Here is a 20,872-nt window from a genome sequence, read left to right as displayed (position 1 = left end):
GGGTTAGTGTTCTAAACTCTTTGTGTTATCAGAAAACAGTGAAGATATTAAGTGTTGAGGTGTTAAAATTTCAGAGGGAGCCAATAAATAATAGAAGTACCATATAACTTCTAAACCAGAAGAAAGGGGAAAAAGTAATAGGAACAAACACAACCCAACTCATTTTTTAAATATATATATGTCGTGTGTGTGTATGTGTGTGTGTGTGTGTGTGTACATACACACACATATGACAAGAAAGGAGGAAAAAAGCGTCAAAGCACAATTTGTAGAAAATAAGAAGAGAATAGAAACAAATCTGACTTGCTTGCCAGTTAGCAGACATTATCAAATTGGATTTTCAGAACTCCTGCTCTATGTTATTTAGATTCCTGAAGCATAAGGACACGAAAAGTTTGAAAGTAAAGTGAGTGAAAGCCACTTACTTACTAATACTTAATAAAAGGAAACTGAATTCAGATAAAACAGGATAGACTATAAAAAGCATTATTAAGGACAGAAGCCACTCCACAAATGGTTCAATTTGCCAGGAAGATGACCATAAAGCAGCATGAAAATATACAAAGCAAAAATTGCTATAGACATACAGAACTATTGACAAACCCATCATCCTGATGGAAGATTACATGGCACAATGTTTTCAATTATTTATAGGGTAAACAGACCAAAATTAGTAACATGCAGGAGATTTAAAAGCACAATGAACAAATCTAATTCATTTTACATGTGTGTGTACATGCACAAATGGGCATGTGTGCATACATGTGTGTATTGTGTAAGTGTCTCTGTGTCTAAAACCGTGCTCAACAATGAAAGAATGCACATTCTTTCCAAGCACACGTGCAGTATTTATAAAAACTGATCCTGTAGTCTGTCAAAGAATAAGTCAGCAAATTCAAATAATTGGTATCACACAGGCATAATTCCTGATCATAATGCAACTAAATTAAAAATCAGAAAGTAAAACATTTGAAAAATTCTATGTGTCTGCAAGCTAAAAACACTTCTTCTTCCCCATCCCCCGCCAAGATTTATTTAGTTATTTTAGAGAAAGAGAGCAAGTGGTGGGGGGTGGGGGGGCGGCAGAGAGAGTCTTAATCAGACTCCACGCTGAGCGCCAGAGTCCAACGCGGGGCTCGATCTCACAACCCTGAGATGGCAACCTGAACATATTTGATCTTAACCAAAAGGCCGAGAAGCAATGGCAACCTGAACCAAAACCAAGAGTCAGACGCTTAGTGCACCGTGCCACCCGCGTGCCCCCAAAACATTACTAAAACACCCAGTTATCAATGAATACATCAAAATAAAAAATATAGTTAAAAAATTACAGAACTTACAGCTAATGAAAATTGAAAATAGTACCTACCTAAACTTGTGGAAGGCAGGGAAAACAAGGCTTTTAGGCATATAAAATAAAGGCTTTTAAGCGTATATTTAAAAGAGGAAGGCCTGAAAATTAAAGATACTTATCCAATTTAAAAAATTAGAACCAGAAAAATAGAATAAGCCCAAATAAGGTAAAAGGAAAGAGATTTAAAAAAAAAAAAAAAAGCAGACATTAATAAAAGAATAAATGAGGCCCAAGTTGGTTCTCTGAAATCCTTAATAAATTAGATAAATCTCTGGTAAGACTTAACAAAAAAAGAATGAAAGAAAAAAACAGAACAATGGTGGGTGGGAGAGATGAGCAGAGAAATAAAATCGGGAACTACAGGTCCAGCAGAAAGATTTTTGTGAAAAGGAGCTTTTGGTTCAGCTGCCGATGAACAGATTCATGACTGAGAAATGAGTACTGATTTGAAATCGTCCCCTCCCCCAAATAAACAGAAAACAAAACGAACACAAAACAAAAGGAAATGAACCAAAAATCCGGGCCAGAGTGTTTCTACATGAGTTCTACTAAACTTTATTACATAAACTCTTGCAACGAAGTAGAAAAAGAGAGGACGCCCCACCTCCTGCGTGAGTCCTTTGTACCGAGGGCAGGGCCCAAACTTTATTCAATTTGGGAAACACTCTTCAGAAAAAAGGGCAAATCTATTCACACATCAAATAAAAGTAGATATCGACTTGGAAGGAGAAAAACAGCACAAGAAATTACAAATTTCATAAAGTTAGAAGAGACCACAAACATCACAACAACCAGGAAAACAGCACACTGTCCTTATCAATCAAACTGCGGTTCCTTCCAACATTTTTGGGATCATATTGTCTTCGGTCACCTCTTCGTATGACAAAGATTTTGTACTTTCATTTTCTATGGCTAGAGTAGAAAGGTCATTCAGGCTTTCTGCTGTCTTTGTTGACTGAAATGATTTTTGGTTATTGATAGTTTAGAAACTTTTTTTTTTTTAGCCTCGTGAACATGTTAGAGGTCATGCATTTTGTGGGGTGTTATCAAAGTTGGGAAGTATCTACCAAATTTCTGTCACACACGAGCTAGATGCAAAGTACTTTGCATACGCTCCCTCTGGATCTCTGTGTCTCACGCCTTATCTCTACACCACCTGCGTGATTTTGGTGACTGGTGCCAGAGGACAGATCCAAATGGAGGGTCCTTCATTAGAGTAGCTCCTACTTCTTACCCAGAAACAAGAGTACTCCTGAGGCCAGTCCCACACAGGCTCAGATAACAGTAATTAACCACACAGGGAAATGGCTGCAAAGCCCATGAACATATTCCACGGAGTAAAAGGATTCCCAACTCAACTTCTCCTTAAGCTGGATCCCCAAAGTGCCTGTGGTCACTGCAACACTTCACGGCAAGAGGCAGGGATGGAAGGAAGTCAGCGTGGACAGAGCCCGCAAGAAGCAGGAAGAGAACGTCTTCTAACTGGCTAATGTTATAATAGTTTCCATTTTCAAAGTCTGCAGACCCTGGTGTCCCTGTGAACACGTGGCTAGGGCTCCTGCCTCTCTCCAGGTTTGGAAAAGGACCCTGAAGCCTTTTGAAGACAGTGTGGGGAAGGAAAATTAAGGATGGGATGAGAAAGGAAAGTTATGAGACAACCTCATTTTGGGACGTGGTTGCGAAAATCCCAAATAAAATATTACCAAGTGGAATGCAGTAGCATATAAAAAAAATCAGGCATTATGTTCATGTTGGGTCCATCCCAATGACGCAAACATATTTAATGCTAGAACAATCTGTCACTGTCATTCACATTCACAGATTAAAAGAGGAAAACCATAGGATCTACCATTCATAGATGCACTAAAAGCATTTGATAAAATCCCATACCCAGTCACAATTTAAAAAACTCTTATCAGGGGCACCGGGGTGGCTCAGTGGGTTGGGCCTCCGCCTTCGGCTTGGGTCATGATCCCAGGGTCCTGGGATCGAGCCCCGCATCGGGCTCTCTGTCAGCAGGGAGCCTGCTTCCTCCCTCTCTCTGTGCCTGCCTCTCTGCCTACTTGTGATCTCTGTCTGTCAAATAAATAAATAAAATCTTAAAAAAAAACTCTTATCAAAAGAGAAATAGTTTTGAAATTTCCTTATGCTGATTAGGGGCCTTACTAAAATTTATACATTAAGTGACATTTCTTAATGGTGAAATACTGAACTTTTGAGATCCGGAATAAGAAAAAATGCCACCAGTTAGTTCCAACATTTACTGAAGGTCCTAGGAGTAAGGGGGGAAAAAGGCATGAGGATAAGAAAAGGAATAAAGTGATCACTATTTGTAGATGACATAATTATCTTTGTACAGAACTCAACATCTACAGAAAAATGGAAACAATGTGAGCGTTTAGCAAGATGACTGGATAAAAGGAATCAATGTAAAAAAATCAATTATATTCTATAACAGCAACAAATAGTTGGAGGGAAAAGACACCACTTACAACAGTAGTAAAAAGTAGAATGTACCCAGGAATACATCTCATAAAAGTAAGAAAGACACATTTGGGGAAAATTATAAAAATGTATTGTGAGACAATAAAGATATAAAAAATGAAGTCACATATTAATGGATAGAAGTATCAAGAGATGTCTGTTCTCTTTGGATCCACAGACACAACTCATTCAAGTCAAAAATCCCATTTTTTTAGGATCTTGACAAGGTGGTTATAAAATTTATATGAAAGAGCAAAGTTGCCAGAAGTTGAAGAAAAATAGGATATGGGGGCACACTGTATCAGAGATCAAGATTTATGGAAAACTTGAGTAATTGTAACGTTGTATATTCTGTGAAGAGATAAATTGACCAATAGAATAGAGAACCCAGATACTGACTCATGAAATTTATGAGCTTGATATAGGATGGGACTCCTGATCAGTGGGGAAGAGATAGCTAGCCAACAGTCAGGCCCAGGACAATGGTTATCCATGCAGAGAATGAAAAGACATCAGAGCCCTTCCTCACACCATACCCCCAAGTCAATTTCCAGTGGATGAAAGACTTAAATGTCAATGCAAAACACTAAAACTTTTAGAAGAAAATGTGAAAGAATATGTTTAGGACCTCAAAGTAGCAAAGGATTTCTGAAACAAAATGCAGAGAGTGTTAATGCTGAAAGACAAGATAAATATGATTACGTTAAAATTAGGAACTTCTGTGACTCAAAAGACACCGTAAAGAAAATGAGAAGGAAAGCCACAAACCGGGAGAAGATGTTTGCCACACAATAACCAGCAAAGAATTAATATACAGAATATGTAAAGAAGTCCTCCAAATCTTAAGGAAAAGATAAACAATACAATAGAAAAATAAGCATCATGCACAAGCCAGTATTTCACAGAAGAGGAAATGAAATAGTAAATAAAGCCATGTGGAGACATTCAGAACCATTAATAGTCAGGGCCATGCAAATGAAGACCCAACAAAGTAACATTTTAAACTCATTAGATTAGCAAGAATTATAAATCCCCAAAATAGCAAGTGTAGCTGGAGCTTGGTGGGAGCCCTGCCAGGGGGAGCGTAAATTGGAATAATTACTTTGTAAAGCAACCCTTGTAAATCAACTTTATAAAAAGTTTACAATGTGAGATCTGTGGCTTACAAGCGGTTTCTGTGACTCGCAGTTAGAAATATGTTTAACATTAACACCCACTAGGCTGCCCACGAATGCACACTCATGCACATACACACGTGCTCATGCTTATAATGGAAATAGACATTTTAGGAAACAATGCCTGCTCTCACTATTAGCTCTCTACTCTGCAGCATTCTCTTCTTCGTTGAAGAAATCCCACTGGGAGGGCCCCGCTAGTGTGACTTCCTAACCCATCAATAAATCACCACTCTGATTGTATAATTCTTGCACACGTGTTTGGCACATGTGTTCCCCACCCTGTCACCTCATGAGTCCAGGAGTGTTTGTAACAAACTTGCTTCTAAGAGCCCAACACCTGAAACAATTAGAATGTTTGTTGACCCAGGAACTGAGGAATAACTTGTAGCCACCTTGTATACTGGAGAATTAGACAGCAGGGAAAAATGGATCCACTGTGCCCACACCCAACCACACCCACATCCTGGGAACATTCTAGAAACATAGTACGGAGTGACAAAAGTGTGCAGAATAACAAACACATGGTGGTCCCAATAGCTCTGAGATCGCTCAACAATAAGCAGTAGCTGAAAAATATACGCAGGGCACACCTCTCCTGAGTAGGCAGGGAAAGGACAAACACAAGGAAGGGAAGGTGACAGGTGGATAAAGTCACTGGTCACGTCCTGGTTCATCGTGTGAGAAGTGGGTTCACGGCGACGCGTTGTATATTTCAGAGGACACAGAATCTTGCTCTTATCGAGTATTGGAAAATAAAAACATACATACAATCGAGTTGCTCTCCTAGTTAAAACTCTTCCCATTTGTAAGTCCTACAAAATCCAGTCTTTGCCCGGGATTCCTCTCATCGTCTTCTCCTGGAGCTCTGTGCACCGTGCACACTGACCTCCTGTGATTTGTTTTTAAATCGCACCTGGTGTGATGTGCTGAACGTTTGTGCCCTCCCCAAATTCGTAGGCTCAAGCCCTGCTCCCCCAGTGTGATGGCATGTGTAGGTGGGGCTTTGGGGAGATAGGAAGTTTAGATGTGGTCATGGGGATGGATCCCCCATGATGGGATTATAGTGCCCTTGCAAGAATAGCAAGACACCCATGTGAGGACATAACACGAAGGTAAACCAGCAAGTGGGCTCTGTCCAGACAGAGAATTTTCTGGTGACTGCATCTTGGGCCTGCTAGGCTCCCAAACTTCAAGAACTGTATGTTTAAGCCTTTCTGTCTATGGCGTTTTCTGTAGCAGCCTGAAATGACTGACACACCCATCTTGTACTCACCCCAGGGCCTTTGCACTTGGCACTGTCCCAGAGATGCTCTTTTTGGGTCTTCTGGCTCATTCTCATCCTTCAGCTCAAGTGTCACCTCTTTGGTGAGAACTTACCCATGACCCTAACTTGAGTTGGGCCTTCTGGTGCCCCTAGAGTCTGCTCCTCCCTTCCCTTCCCCCAGCAGGGGAAAACGGGAGTACTGGTCACTACCTTCTCGGCACTGACCACTGTTAGTGCAGGTCAGGGCACTTCTGATTGTGGGCCTCTTCAGGGGACTGTGAGCTTGGGAGGGCTGGGATGCCTCTGTCTCATTCACCTTGTCACCTGCCAAGCCTGGTGCCACGTCTGCCGGACTCTCACAGTGAGCATGGCTGCCGGAACCAGCCACCTGGTTTTTGGGGCCGAGTGCATATTTGAAAACACGGGGTCCATATTCAGAAACCAAGGAATTTCAGGACAGTGATAGCAGAGCTTTAAACCCAGTGCGAGGCCCTTCTCAGCATGGGACTCTGTGGGCCCACCCAAGCCCCATGCCCACGAGGCCGGCACTCTTGCAGATAAGTGTAGGAAGACCTGAAGCCTTAGCACAGCACGGGGCCTTGGGGTTGCAGTGCGTGACCTAACCATGAACAGGCCTGAACTCGTTGCCGAAGGCTGGCTTCTCTGCGGGGAGCCAGCGGGGGTCTCCCTGCTTCCCAAGCCCGGCACACACCGCTCTTCCTCCTCCCTGCGCCCGAGGCTCCTCGAAGGCAAGGACCGTGGCCATTAGGCCCCTTGGCTGGAGCCCAGGCTGGGTCAGCCAAAGCTAGCTTGGAATCCAGTGCATGTGGCCTCATGTGAGATGCCCGTGCTTTGCCCTAGGAAGGCTCAATGTCCTCATCTGTTCAGTGGGTTCAGAAGCTTGCTGTGGGGAAAGAGGTCACATAGGGGAGGGGCTAACTGTGCTGACTGTAGGGAAAGCCTCGCCCGTGTGTGTGTGTGTGTGTGTGTGTGTGTGTGTGTGTGTGTGTGTGGCGGGGGTTCCTGGGCCGCACAGAAGGAGAAAGGTGCAGTCCCCTTGCTCTGGGCGGGGGTGTGACATCCTAGCCACCAATGCCTCTTGGCACTCAGCTGGCTCGAGGGGGCCAGGACCCCCAGCTCAAAGGTCACTGCTCGCTTGACTGTGGGCACCTGGCCCCCTCCCCACACCTGTTCCCTCATCCCGAGCCGGGGGCTAATGCCGCCACATCACTCATTCCGCATGACGGAGGGTGGCGGAGAGCGGCTCACTCTTTATGACTATTTTTACGAGCAGATGAGGGCAAGGGGCATTTCTATTCAGTCCTGCTTCCCTCAAGGTTAATGAGTTCAGCTTGGTTTTCTGAATCCTGAAAAGGAATTTTAGCGCTTGCAATTACTGCTTTTATTCAGCCACAACCTGCGCCCAGCTCTGGGCCAGGTGTGGGAGGGCCACGAAGGGGGATAAAACACAGAGTAGCACAGAGGGGCTCCCAGCCCTGCTCGGAAGCCAGACCCCAGAGGAATCGTGGCTGGGCAGTGGGCCGGGGGCGGGGGGTGATGCTGCCATGGGGTGGGCCTGGGCCTGTTCTCCACGTGGTGGGGAAGCGGGGCCCACGTGCAGATGCCCCACTGGGGGCCGCGTGAGAGCCCGACTGGCCCCGCAGGTGTCTGTAGGGACAGATGTTGTTCAAATAATCTCACAGGTCAAACGTAACAACAAACCTGGAGCGAACATGCAGATAAGAGCGGTTCCTTTGAGGAAGGCAAGCCAGGAGGGCTCCTGTTTGGGGTCCCGGGAAGGGCCTTTGGGGTGTGACCCATGAGGAGGAAGTCAGGGCTGCCTAGGTGGGGCCCAGCGTGATGGGGGGAGCAGCACATGCAAGGACCCCAAGGAGGGGCCGAGCCTGCGCCTGCTCAGGTGTGGAGGAGAGAGAGCGGCTGTGGCTGGAGCCCCATCTGCGGTGGGAGGGTGGGCCATGAGGCTCGCGCATGGGGGCGGTTTGGTCTTTATCCAGAGGCATCAGAAGCCCTGGGAGGGCGCAGGGAGCCGAGGCAGCCCAGGAAGCCTGAGCCTACAGAGAGGGTACAGGAACAGGAGAGACTTGGGGGGCTTTCTGGTGGGGGAGGCCTGGGCTGGGCACGGAAGAAAGGGGGTGTCAGTAGTAAGACTCTGATCTACTATGAAGTGAAAAAAAAAAAAAAAGGTTACCCAAACTCTGCGAAACAGAAAAGCCACTATTCGAATTTGCATGCACGTATTACAACGCTTGAGCAAGCAGGCCTGGTCATGACGTCCCCGTAGATCTACGCTGTAGGAGGGGGTGTGCGCAGGGGCTGCAAGGCCAGCTGCGGGGGTGGGGGCTGTGGGCCACTGCATGGACTGGGTGGGGGACGGCTCCGGAGCCCCTTGGAGCTGAGAGCCCTGGAGGCAGAGCGGGTTTTGGGGGTGATTGCGGTTTGAGGAGTTGAGTCTGAGCTGTCTGGGGGCCCCCAGTGTGCATGAGGGGTGGAGGCCTGAGGGGCGGGTACGGGCCTGAGTCTGGCCCGGGGACTGACTTCTCTTTGAGTCTACAAGGAGGCCCACCGGGGTGGGGTCCACGGAGAAGGCCTGAGGAACGGACTGGGAAGGACGCACTCGAGCCCTTCTCTCTCCAAGGCCAGTCTGGGCAACGTGGGTGTCCGCTTGAGCAGGGAGGAATGGGGGGTGGACAGACCCTGAGGCCACTGCCGGTACGGGTGGGCACCTATGCCTGGCCAGGGTGACAACTGAGGAGCTGAGACTCGGAATTACTAATAAACTTTAAATTTAGCAGAGTTCCAGATTTACCAAAAAGTTGGGAAGACAGTGCAGAGCCCTCACACCTCCCCCCCTTCCAGACTAGTACCGTCGTCCATCATAGTAATACATCATCATTAACTGAAGTTTATTCCTCATTCAGATTTCCTTAGTTCTTGCCTCGCGCCCCTTTTTTAAACAGGATTTTACATTTAATTTAAATGTGAGCATTAAAATTCAGTAGAGTGATGGGAGAACGTACGTCCTGGGGCCCCTTGGGTAGGTGCTTGTCTTTTTCAACTGTGAACTGTATGAAACCGAAATACAGATCAAGGATTTCTGATGGAAATCTTGCGTCTGAAACGGTACGTGCCGTGAGGGGTAAACTACACGCCAGGGTTTGAAGACTTAACTGTGAAAAACGAATGTGAGCCAGCTCAGTAATTCTACAATATTGATTCCATGTCGAAATAACAATATTTTGGCTCTGTTGGATTAAAGAAAATGTTGGATTAAATATATGATTAAACATGAATTAAAATAACATAGTTAAAGAATTTCATCTCATTCTGTTTACCCTTTAAAAAGGTGCCAGCTAGACGTTAAAATTGCCTACGTGGCCGGTGTTCGGTGCCCACTGGCCACTCTGCTTTAAGGGGCAGCGGCCTGCAAGAGTCAGAGGTGCAGGAGCAAAACCACAAGGGAGCAGGGCTGTCAGAGCAGATGATGGGAGCTGGGTGGGCATCCTTGGCGCTTGTGGGGGGCCTCTGGAAACAGAGAGGGAGGAGGAGGGCAGGGCCTGCTCAGAAGGAGCCCTGGGGAGGCGGTGGGGATGAGATCAGTCTGGGGAACCTGGGAGAGGGCCCAGGAGGCCTGACAAGATGTTCCAGGGATTGTAGGTGTCTGTCCGATGACTGAACAAGAGAAGGCAGAGAACGGTGCGGGTCTCTGGGAGTGGCCAGCGTGGGTGAGATCTGGAGATACAGATCCTTCCCAACTCGCTCACCTCGTGTGCAAGATGCTGGCCTGGTGGCAGTGCTGGTGGGAGGGCAGGTGGAAGGGCAGGTGCACAGCAGCCTGGGTCCATGGAGGCTAGAGAAGGTGGTGTTGGGCGGGACAAACAGGAGGCCTGCATCTGTGTAGGGCCACGTCCGCGGCTTCCTGTCCAGCTCGGGTCCACCCCGACACCCCACTCCACAGAGGGACCTGGACCCCCTCGTGACTTAGCTGGATGCCTGGGACAAAGCACCATACACTGGGGGCTTCCACCACAGAAATGGGATTCTTTGCAGGTTCTGGAGGCTGGAAGTCCCAGATCAAGGTGTGGGCAGGGTTAGTTCCTTTGCAGGCTTCTCTCCTGGGCATATAGATGGTCGTCTTCTGTTTCCCGTGTCTCCATGTGCCTTTCAAGTGTCCCCTCCTTGGAACACCGGCCCTGGTGGAGGAGGGCCCACCCCAGTGACCTCAGTCTCAATCTGTCAGCTCTGTAAAGACCCTATTGCAAATAAGGCTGCATTCGGAGCTACTGGGGTTGGCCCTTCAACATATGAATTTGGAGAAGGGGGGACGTGGTTCAACCTGCGTCACTTACCCAAGCTCACACTGTTGATCGGAGCCCTGGCTCGCTATGCGGCCTCCACTGATACACGTTCTCATTATTAAAAAAATAATCCGGCATGGGGAAGCAGACTCTCCTATGAGCATCCTCAACACTCTTCCCTCTTCCTGGCAACAACCATTATGTTGTGTCTGTGTATCTTTCAGGCCTTTTAAAATGGAGGAATACACATAAATTTGTGTTGTTGGGTTGAGGGAGGACCTGCTGTTTTTAAAAATAAAATTTAAATCCTTGCTACGGTGAAAAGCCTGGCTAATGAAAATTATGTTTCAAAACAGACTGAGGCATTCTTTGTGCTAAATATGGTGTTCTTTGTCTCATTTGCAATGGAAAAGTCCCTTGTTTCAAAAAAAAAATACATTATTGAGAGGCCTTACAATACAAACTACATTTTCCAATTCAATAGCGTACAAGGTCAGCCAAGCAAAGACAATGTAAACTAGCTTCAGAAGTGTCTTGTTCAATAATGAAATTTGTTCCAAGGGGCCAGCATTCTGATCAGAGCCTGGCGGAGGCTGGCCGCGCGCAGCTCTGCTCTTAGCCTCCCACACGCACCCGCTCGGTGACTGGGAACCTATGAAAGGCTGCTTGACGCCAGTCCACAGGTCACAGTGCTGGGTTAATGAGGGTCTGATGCCGTTCACAGCCTCCGTTTTCCCCAGTTGGCCTCTGAAAATAGGCCACGTGGCACTGGTCGAGGCGGGAGGGTACAGGGGCGCGCTTGACCAGGAGCAGGGTCCTAAGGCGCCAGTGGGATCAAGGGAGCACTTTTAGGAGAGTCCATGTGAAGTGGCCGCCTGAGCTCTGTCCAGGTCTGGACGCCGGCCAGACCCACAGCCCCGTCCCTGATTGCCTCACTCTCCACCCGTGTGTCTGTGTCCCCGACAGCAGACCCTAAGCTAGTTCAGCTTCCAGAAACTGCCTCCTCCTCCCTCGGGCCAAAGCACCTTGTCGCTGGAGGCGTCTCCCTGTTCTGTGGTGTCACCTCCTGGTGGATGCCATCTCCAGCCACAGGCACCACTCTCACATCTCCCTCCCCTTCCCTGGAGTCTCGGGTCTGTCGAGTGTCCATCTGGGTGGCCAGTCCCCACCTTGGCTCCAGAAGCCTCTAATTCCTCCCTTCCTGCACCTGCAGTGCTGATGAGGACACAGCTGTGGCTGCTATGGGGGGTGGGGCGCTGAGGAACAGTCGAGGAAGCAGGTGGAAGTCTGTTTCTGCTCTGCCCCCTGCCTGGGTGTGACTGTCACCTGCGTGTCCCGCCAACCAGGTTCTGAGCGTGTCTGCATCTCCACCGGGGAAAGGAGGAGCGTCCTGTGAGTCGCACACATGACCAAGCCGGTGGCCCGCCAGCTGCAAGGGAGGCTGGAGGACGCTGTGTTGCCTCCGATGGCCTCGAGGCCAACAGAAGGGGCTTGAGAACGGTAGGAGAGGAAGGAGAAGGGGTATTGGGGCGCCTCTCCCCCACTGGTCACACCCACGCCAACCCCCCGATTTCTTACTCTCGTCTGCCACCAGCCTTCCCGGAGCCAGCACCTCGTTTCACAGCGATCCGTCACAGGACCCACCTTCCTTGCCCCAGGAGCTGCTGGAGAGAAGCCCCCAGACGTGCTGGAGTTCTGGGTGTGGCTCCTCCTCATCAGCTCCTTCCCTTTCCCTGATTGTCCTGCTCTGGGGGTGACATCCCACCTTCTTCGGCAAGACATGTTCTCAGGGTCGTGGAGTGCAGGGACCCCTGTGCTCCAGAGTCCCCCTTTCTGGGCCCCTCCCCAGCAGCTGCTCTCCCAAGCTCCTTCTCCTTCTCCTTCTCCACAACTTTCTACCCTTTTCAGAGACACTCATGCCTGCTAAGCTCCATCACCCACCTTGGCCTCACTTCCTGTCTGGAAACACCACAATTCCTCCACTTAGTCTTCCAACAGGTGTCCTGTGTGTGTGCCTACTACGCGCCCGGCACGTCTGTCTCTCACAAGATCATGCGATCCAGAAACCTGGTATTTTGGCTTTTAAACAAAGACAACACCTAGTTAAAAAACTACAGAAAGCAGCCCTCTTTGACCACACAGGCTGTCCAAGTGAACTTGGTACGACCTTGCTGTGCCAACCCAAGGGTGTCGCTCCTCGGCTGCACACTGACAAGCCCCCCACCGGCCCGGATGGAGCCCAGGCTCCTGCACCAGGCTGGGGGGCCGCTTCCATCCATCTGCCTCATATCACAGCTGGAAGCCAGAAATGGTGCTGGTATGGGGCGCCCTTCCTCCTCTCCTCTTGGCCAACTCCTACTTATCCCTCGAGACCTTACCCAAACACCTGTACTCGGGGAGGCCTTTTCTGATTCTCCAAGGGCGCAGCCCACCCTCTTGGAGCGTCTCCCACCTGCACTGGGATTTTGTAACTGCTGTCATTCACACATCCCTCTCTCTGCAGCCTCCTCTGTGAGTTCTGTGAAGGAGGGACGGCAGCTTCAGTTGGGAGGCAGAGCCTTCTGGGGGTGCTAACACAGCTAAGACCATCCCTGCTCTTGGGTAACTGAAGTGCCCCACAGCCAAACAGGATTCTTGATCTCCCCCACTGCAGGCAGCCCACGTGGGCTACAGCTAGCCCGTAAGGCTAGTGAAGAAGTTAGAAAGTGAGTTAGAAAAAGGCGGCCCTCTGGGTAGGCATAGCCCCCACCAGGGCCCTTGGCTGGGCTTGTGGAGCACAGACAGCATTTCACTCTTGTAGAATGAACAACCTACCCAACAGTACATGGTTGAGCCACCAAAGTCTTCATCCCCCTGCCCCAGGTTCCATCATCCTCCCAATATTAGATCACACATCTAGGAGTCATCTCTTTGTCGCCTGTTGTGGGTTGAATTGTGTTGCCTACAAGTCCTCACTCCCAGTACCTGTGAGTATAATCTTGGAAACAGGGTTTTGGCAGAGGCAATCAAGCTAAGATGATGTCATGCTGGCTGAGGGTGGGCCCTGTAGCTGGTGTCCTGAGAAGAAGACAGGGATTTGGACACAGACCCAGAAGACGCAGGGAACGATGATGCCGTGGGAAGACACAGGCGGAGATCGCAAGGACATGGCCACATGCCGAGCAATGCTTGGAACCACCAGAAGTTGGAGGAGGTGAGGAAGGAGCCTCCTGGAAGCCTCTGGAAGGAGCACAGCCTTGCTGAGACCTTGACTTTGGGACTTCCAGCCTCCAGAATAGGAACGAATACATTTCTGTTGTTTTAAGCCCCCCTAGTTGGTAGTACCTCATTCCAGCAGCCCCAGGACATTCACACGACCCCCACATCCAATCCAGTGACGAGTCCTGGTGTCTGGCCTTTGCATTTGTTCGGAGATAGTTCTGCCTCTGTCCATCTCTGCCCCTGCAGCCCCGCCTGCCCCCCAGAGATCCATTCTCCATCCAGCAAAGGGAGAGCCTTTTTGAGCCCCTAAACTTGCCACTGGACTTGACCACAACCTTGTCGGAGGCCTTCCACTCCCACGCGAGCGGACCCGCCCACCCTTCTGACTTGTCTCCATCACCCTCTCCCACGCGGGCTGTTCTGATTTTCCTCCCGTTCCTTAAACTGCCCGAAGTGACTTCTGTCTTAAGGCCTCCTCTCCTGCTGAGGTCGCCTTCTTGACATTTTGTCTTTTTGGAGTGAGCTTCAAAGTCACCTCCTTCCAGGGACGCCTCATCTGGAAGCTCCCCCTTCCCCCCAATTGCACCACTCCCTTGCTTTTCTCCTTTTTGTAGAGATGTCACCACTGGTCATTTTCTTGTCTGTTTTCCTATTTAATGCCTGTGCCCCCCTCCCTGCCCCAACCCCAGCACCCAACTAGAATGTGGACCCCCCGAGGGCCACACCAGGCCCATCTTGTTCACTGTCACGTCACCCTGCCCCAGGGTGGAGAATGCGCGCCCCTGAGTGCCCTGTGGAGGGAACAGAGTATTTGAACGGAGAGTTATTTCCACCGCTGAGTCGAAGTTGCAGGAAGTTACCTGAACACCCAGTACCTACATGCTCATTCCTCTGAGTTCCCGAATTAGACTCTGGAGTAGGGGGAGAGAGAAGTTTGTCTTTGTACTTAAGTGGGATGTAAAAAAAGAAAAGAACTTTCTGGGCAATTCATCTGTGTAAACAGGGAATATGTTGCACCTGTTAATAATGAACTCCAGCAGCCCCAGCCTAGACACTTGGAGGATCTCTCCGGTGATTAATGTGCAAGAGCCAAGGTGAATCTGGGTCCTCTGCAAAGCCCTTACAAGATGTGGGGCGGGGGATAGGGCTCAGGGCCCCCGCCTGTCTTCCTGCCCGGGGAGTAATGAATGCAATAATGGAAGCAATAATGATTGCCCTGGATGGGAATGGACTTAGCCCTTCGCCTGTACCCGGACAGGCCAACGTTTCAGGAAGTCAGGCGGTCCCCTGCACCGTCAGCATCGGAGTCACGGTTTCTGAACTGCCCTGAGCAGGCACTTACAGTCCCTGAACGCTCGGGGTGGGGTTTGTTAGGAAACGTCCGCGGTCACTCGGTCACGAAGTTGTTACCTTCTCTGAGGTATCAATGTTTACCTTCTTTGTTTTCATTGGTTACTTTAAGTCGATCCTTTTTGTAAAAGGCAGATGCGGAAGTCTCGGAAGACCACAGAAGCGAAAACAAGCCCAAACGTCAATCACTGTAAGATGCCAGGCACTCCTCATCACGGGCAAGCTGGTTTTCATCTCAGTAACTGCGGGTCGCTGTTAAGGAAGTTAGAGCTCAACAGCCTTGGATAAAGCTGATGGGCCAAACAGTAGACTTAAGTTTCAAACTATCTAGAAACCACACCCAACCACCAAAAACACATGTTAAAACAACTCTAATTGTATATTTCAAAGAACAAGTAATTTAGTTTTACTGTGGTCACTGGTGATTCCAAGCTAAATATATCTGTGTCTTGCTCTCTGTTTTTATGCTTTCTTTTTTTTTTTTTTTTTTTTTTTTTTTTGGGAAGAGTGGGGTTGGGTGTGAGCTATTGCTTTCTTCCCCTTCTCTGTATAACTTAACACTGAGACTGGGGGATGGTAACTCAGATTTTGTAATGCACGCTGAGCTCTGGGGATAGCCAACAGGGGAGGACCAAAGCGTGGACGGCACTTAGCTAACTCAAAGTGGACTCTGGAGGCTTTGGTTAGGTGCCGTGGTCGTAAGCAATGAGACCACGCCTGACTCACGCAAACTGAAACAGAGCCCCTTCGAAGGGCGTGCAGGCTCACTGACCTAAGGGCTGCCCCGGGAATCCAGTTGGTGGGAATGACTCTGGAGTGCCTCTGAGGCCCCCTGTGCGGGCATGACCCACTCAAGCTGCGGTCATGGCACCAAGATTTAAGGTCCTGGAGCAAGTACCTGACTTGCCCAGCCCGAGATTCTGGCCAGCTGGAGGGGAGGTTCCTTGACCACCACGTCCTCCAGGATGAGAGCCAACAGGGGGAATCTCGCTGTGCGCCAAAGGGGGGCATTTGTCCAATGCATTTTGCTTCGAGCAAAGAGGACCCGAGAAGGGGGTCTGGGAGCGGGGATTCCTCAGGGCCAAGGGACCAACAAGTAGCACAGCGACTCTCCCTGGCGATGGGGACCCCATCTCCTCTCCTTCCTCTCTGTGGTCAGTGGTGGGTCATCTGGCCCCTGGGCTGCCTGTGCAGGGACCGTTGGCCCCTCGGAGCTGCCAGGGGACAGTGAGCTGTGGGCTTCCGGGGCCTGGCACTGCTCATGCTCCGAATGGCTCCTGAGCACCCGAGAGCCCGACAAGCTGCCATCGTTCCAGGCCTCTGTCCTCCTGAAGCACTCTCCAGGGTCAAAGACAATGACAGCAGGACCCGAATCACAAGGTGGCTGTGAAGAAATGATATGATGTCCCCTACGGAGCTCAGTGAGAGCCGGTGCCTGGGGGACGTTAGCTCTTGCAGATACTGACCCGCCCAGGGCTCTGGCCTGGCCGCAGGCACCCTGTTCGGATGGACTCTGGTTCCCTGTCCTGAAGCCCCAGCTGCTTGCTTGACCGGACACCTCTGGCATCCCCATTGCCTTGTAGCACGGCGTGGGCCAAGGGCCTGTCCCGGTGTCTGGATGGTTGGAACTCTGCTGTTCCCCAAATCGATTCCCCGGGAACCCTAGCCTGCCTGGGAGCTTCTCTCCTGCCTGGGACCCTGGTGCCCTTCGGGGCTGAGTCCGCTTCCAATACCAGGACCCCCTCCACAGCCGGGCGGGTTCGGCCAGCCCCACCCTCTGCGACTTCCTAACCAGACTCTCCTGCTGGGGTCCTGGCAAACCGGGGGGAGGAGGAAGCCTGCAAGCTTGGGAGGCTGCAAACCCAGCCCAGACGGAGCTGATCCCATAGAAAATACAGAAAAACGACATAATCCCCCATAATCACACCTCCCAGTGATCACCACTCCCCTCCTCTGATTTATCTTCTTCGAATGTTTTATTTTTTTATTTTTAAAAGATTTTTATTTATTTATTTATTTATTTGACAGGGATCACAAGTAGGCAGAGAGGCAGGCAGAGAGAGAGGGGGAAGCAGGGTCCCCGCTGAGCAGAGAGCCCGATGCGGTGCCCGATTTCAGGACGCTGAGATCATGACCTGAGCCGAAGGCAGGTGCTTAACCCTCTGAGCCACCCAGGCGCCCTCTTCAAATGTTTTTTAAAAGGAGTTGGGAGGGGCAGAGGGAGAGAGAGAATCTTAAGCGGGCTCTACGACCAGCACAGAGCCCAACACCAGACTCCATCATGACCAAGCCTGAGATCATGACCTGAGCAGAAATCAAAAGTGGAACGCTTAACCGACTGAGCCACCTGGGTGCCCCCTTCTAGTTCATTTTTACAGAATAAGGGAGCCCCTGCCAATGCACATAAAACCAAGATCAAAGGTACAGACACTGCGGTTTTGTTCTAACGTGATGTCAGAAATATCTTCCATATCACCCAGTGTTTTTTGTACATGGAACTCTTTGTGGGGGATTTTCCCTCACAATTTATGCAGGTCATTGCCTAGTGGTGGAATATTTTGGTTTCGGTCTCCTGGCCTCCCTTCCCTCCCTGGGTCCCTGGATCTGGCTTGACACTGCCCCCCGCCCCACAAACTCTCCGCTGCAGGCTCATCATGTAACTTCTAGAATCTCCACTTCCCAGAAACGCCCGCTGCCATCCCACCCACCAGTGGGTCCTTCATATACAACACAAGGTGTCGTGGGCTGATTTGCCTCCCTCCCACCCAATATATTCAAGTCCTAGCCCCCAGTACCTCAAGACATGACCTTATTTAGAAATAGGGTCATTATGGATGTAAATAGTTAAGATGAGGTCCTGCGGTGTGTGATGAGGGCACCCTCGTCCAAGGTGACCGGTCTCCTTCCAGGAAGGGGTGAGGAGGCACAGACAGACAGGGACAGGCAGACACGGGAGGGGCCCATCTAAAGTCAAGGAAGGCCACGGATTGCCAGCAAACAGCGGAAGCTACACATGGGCTTCTAACCTCCCTACCTGTGTTCTGCATGCCTCTCCACCTCTGACCCTGTCCAGCCGTCATCTCTGATCCTTCCTCCCCGCCCCGCCCCGCCACCCCAGTCATGCTCCTTTTGTCCCAGAATGCCTTGCAGCTGTCCGGAAGAACCAGTAGCTTGCTCCCAAGGCTGGAACGGGCAGGCAGTGTCCTATGCCTCGGTGATGGTGGGAGTGACCCCCACAAAGCACTGTGCTAACACTGCGTCCCCGACAGTCTCACTGACTCCTCATAGCAACCTCCTGTGTAGGTGTGATTTTGCAAAGGAGGAAACTGAGGCAAGAAGGATCAAGTAATTAGCAAGCCAGGGAACAGCTGGAGTTTGAATGTGGGAAGGGGCTTCCAGAGCCCAGCCCACTCTGCCATCTTTGCAGATGGACAGTCAGGGTCCTTCCTGCTTCCACGACTCCCTGATTAGCCAGCATGCCTCTCTGCTCTGTGCTCCCTGCATGAGAAACCACCAGCCCAGATGCCTCAGGCGAGCACATCTCTCGGTGCCCAGACTTGGTACCCAACCCTGGCTCTTTGAGGGAGGCAACAGGGCAGGGAAGCCCTTGCCTGGGCTTGGAGTTGGACCATCACTGGCAGGGGGCAGTTGAGGCACAAAGCTCCGTGGCCCATGAGTCTGGGCCCTGGGCTTGCTGCCAGGTGGCCCTAGGTACCTGGGCTTGCCTCTGTCTTCCATAAAATATGCCCATCACACGGGGTGGGGATGGGGTCATGAGAATCAAAGCAGGGAAAGCGTCCAAGTGCCCTTGGCACAGCACTTGAGTTGTGCCCCTCTCTGCAGGGAAAGTCAGTCTCTCTGTCTCTCTGTCTCTCGCACAACACTCAACATGTGGTCAGTTATGGTAAGAATACCCGACCATCTAGTCTCGCCTCTGGGGAAACATGCACACGAAGCTGATAATGTGTGCTGCTGCGTATGAGAAGGAGGTGGAAAGCTTGGGAGGACGAATGGTAGGCTGAAAAAAACTGCAATATCCACAGGACACAGTTTATCTTCTATATATAAAGAGCAACAACAAATCAACAACAAGAAGATTTTTTTTCAGAGGTCCAATACAAAAATGGGCAAAGGACATGACCAGAGAGACCCTAAGGAAATCAATAAAAGGGGCCCATAAAATACAAGTAGATGTTCCTGTCCGCTTGGAATCAAAGGATTGCAAACCTAGATAACCAAGCATCACTGCCGGCAAGATTCTTAAAGAATGATAATGACCAGGGTTGGCCAGGGTGGAAACTGGCGCTCCCGTGGGCTGTCTGTGCGGAGTGTTGACTGGGGCAACCCACTGGGAAGGAAGCCCAGTGAAAGAATGTCACACACGTTCTGCTGTGCCAATTCCACTGTTAGGAATTTATACCCAGATGGGCAGGTGACAGGAAGGCTGGGGGAAGGGAACAGAGTTGTAAGCCGGAGGAACAGCCTGTGTGTGTGTGGAGAGGGCAGTAGAAAGGACTTCATGTGACTGCGCACGGTGGTAGCTAGAGACCGCCGTCTTCTCTGAAGGGGAGAGAGCTGGTCTGTGACACGCGTGGAGGTGAGGTCACCTGGGGGTGGAGGAGCACCCGAAGGGGAGGAGAGAAGAGGGACTAGGGGGGACCACAGCTGCACCGGACGGAGGGTGTGGCTGAGACTGAGTCCCGCACTTCCTGAGTGATGCCATAGGTACGCTTTCCTCCACCCTACATCTTGACAGAATGGGAGCACTTTTTTTTTTTTAAGATTTTATTTATTTATTTGACAGACAGAGATTACAAGTAGGCAGAGAGGCAGGCAGAGAGAGAGGGAGAAGCAGGCTCCCTGAGGAGCAGAGAGCCCCATGTGGGGCTCAATCCCAGGACTCCGGGATCATGACCTGAGCTGAAAGCAGAGGCTTTAACCCACTGAGCCACCCAGGCGCCCCAGAACGGGAGCACTTTAAACCTCAGTGTACCCCGGAAGGGCCTGAGAGCCGCCACTAGATGCGTCGGCAACGGGGTAGAGAAGAGGTGAGGAACGGGAGCCAGAGCGATGACCGAGCGGCGGTGGCTGGGGAGGGGCTGTGTGTCCCACCAGTCCTCACCCCGGGAGCCCCGTAAGCTGGGGGCCACACCAGGACTGCCTCCGTGGGTCCTGTGGCTGACACGGGTGCCACGTGGAATGTGGGCCCGGGGGACATGTGGGCCACTGGGTAGCGAAGCCCACCACCCTTCCCAGCATTACTACCAGGCTCTGGATTTGGGGATCTGGATCTGTGGGGGGCCAGAAACAACAGTCAAAAGCCTGTGTCCTGTGCAAGGAGGGTGGTGGGGCTCCTTTTACTCAGGGACATCTGGGGATGGAAGCAAGTCCAGGCAACTTCCTACCAGCACTGCCCCCCACATCATTCGGTTTGCTCTTGGATACCTCCAGTGATGGGAAACTCACTCATTCTGGAGCCATCCCATTCCTCCGCTGCCAAAAAGCCTTCAGTGGACGCTCCACTGCCCTTGACACAAAACCCAGCTCCTTCCCAAGGCCCCCAGGGTCCTCCATGATGGACCCCTGATCAACCTCTGAGCTCACATCTGCCCCGGCCCCTCCTTCTCCTCTCACCAGCCCCAGGGGCCTCCTCTGTGGTCCCCCACACGACACGGATTCTTCCACACCTAGGCCTTTGCACCTGCCGGTCCCTCTGCCCCGATGC

The 20,872-nt window shown here is 50.6% G+C and overlaps 1 protein-coding gene across 1 annotated transcript in view; it reads right to left on the bottom strand.

Annotated features, from left to right (window-relative positions):
- The window catches only part of APCDD1L (APC down-regulated 1 like), a 118,652-nt gene that overhangs the window by 23,964 nt on the left and 73,816 nt on the right, over positions 1 to 20,872 (bottom strand). The window contains exon 6 of the mRNA XM_032878712.1: positions 20,270 to 20,438. Coding sequence (XP_032734603.1) covers positions 20,270 to 20,438 — 169 coding nt within the window. The remainder of the gene's footprint in view (positions 1 to 20,269; positions 20,439 to 20,872) is intronic.

The sequence above is a fragment of the Lontra canadensis genome, unplaced genomic scaffold (assembly GCF_010015895.1).
Source record: "Lontra canadensis isolate GAN:19392208 unplaced genomic scaffold, GSC_riverotter_1.0 scaffold65, whole genome shotgun sequence".
NCBI lineage: Eukaryota > Metazoa > Chordata > Mammalia > Carnivora > Mustelidae > Lontra > Lontra canadensis.
This window is presented reverse-complemented; position numbering and strand designations above follow the sequence as displayed.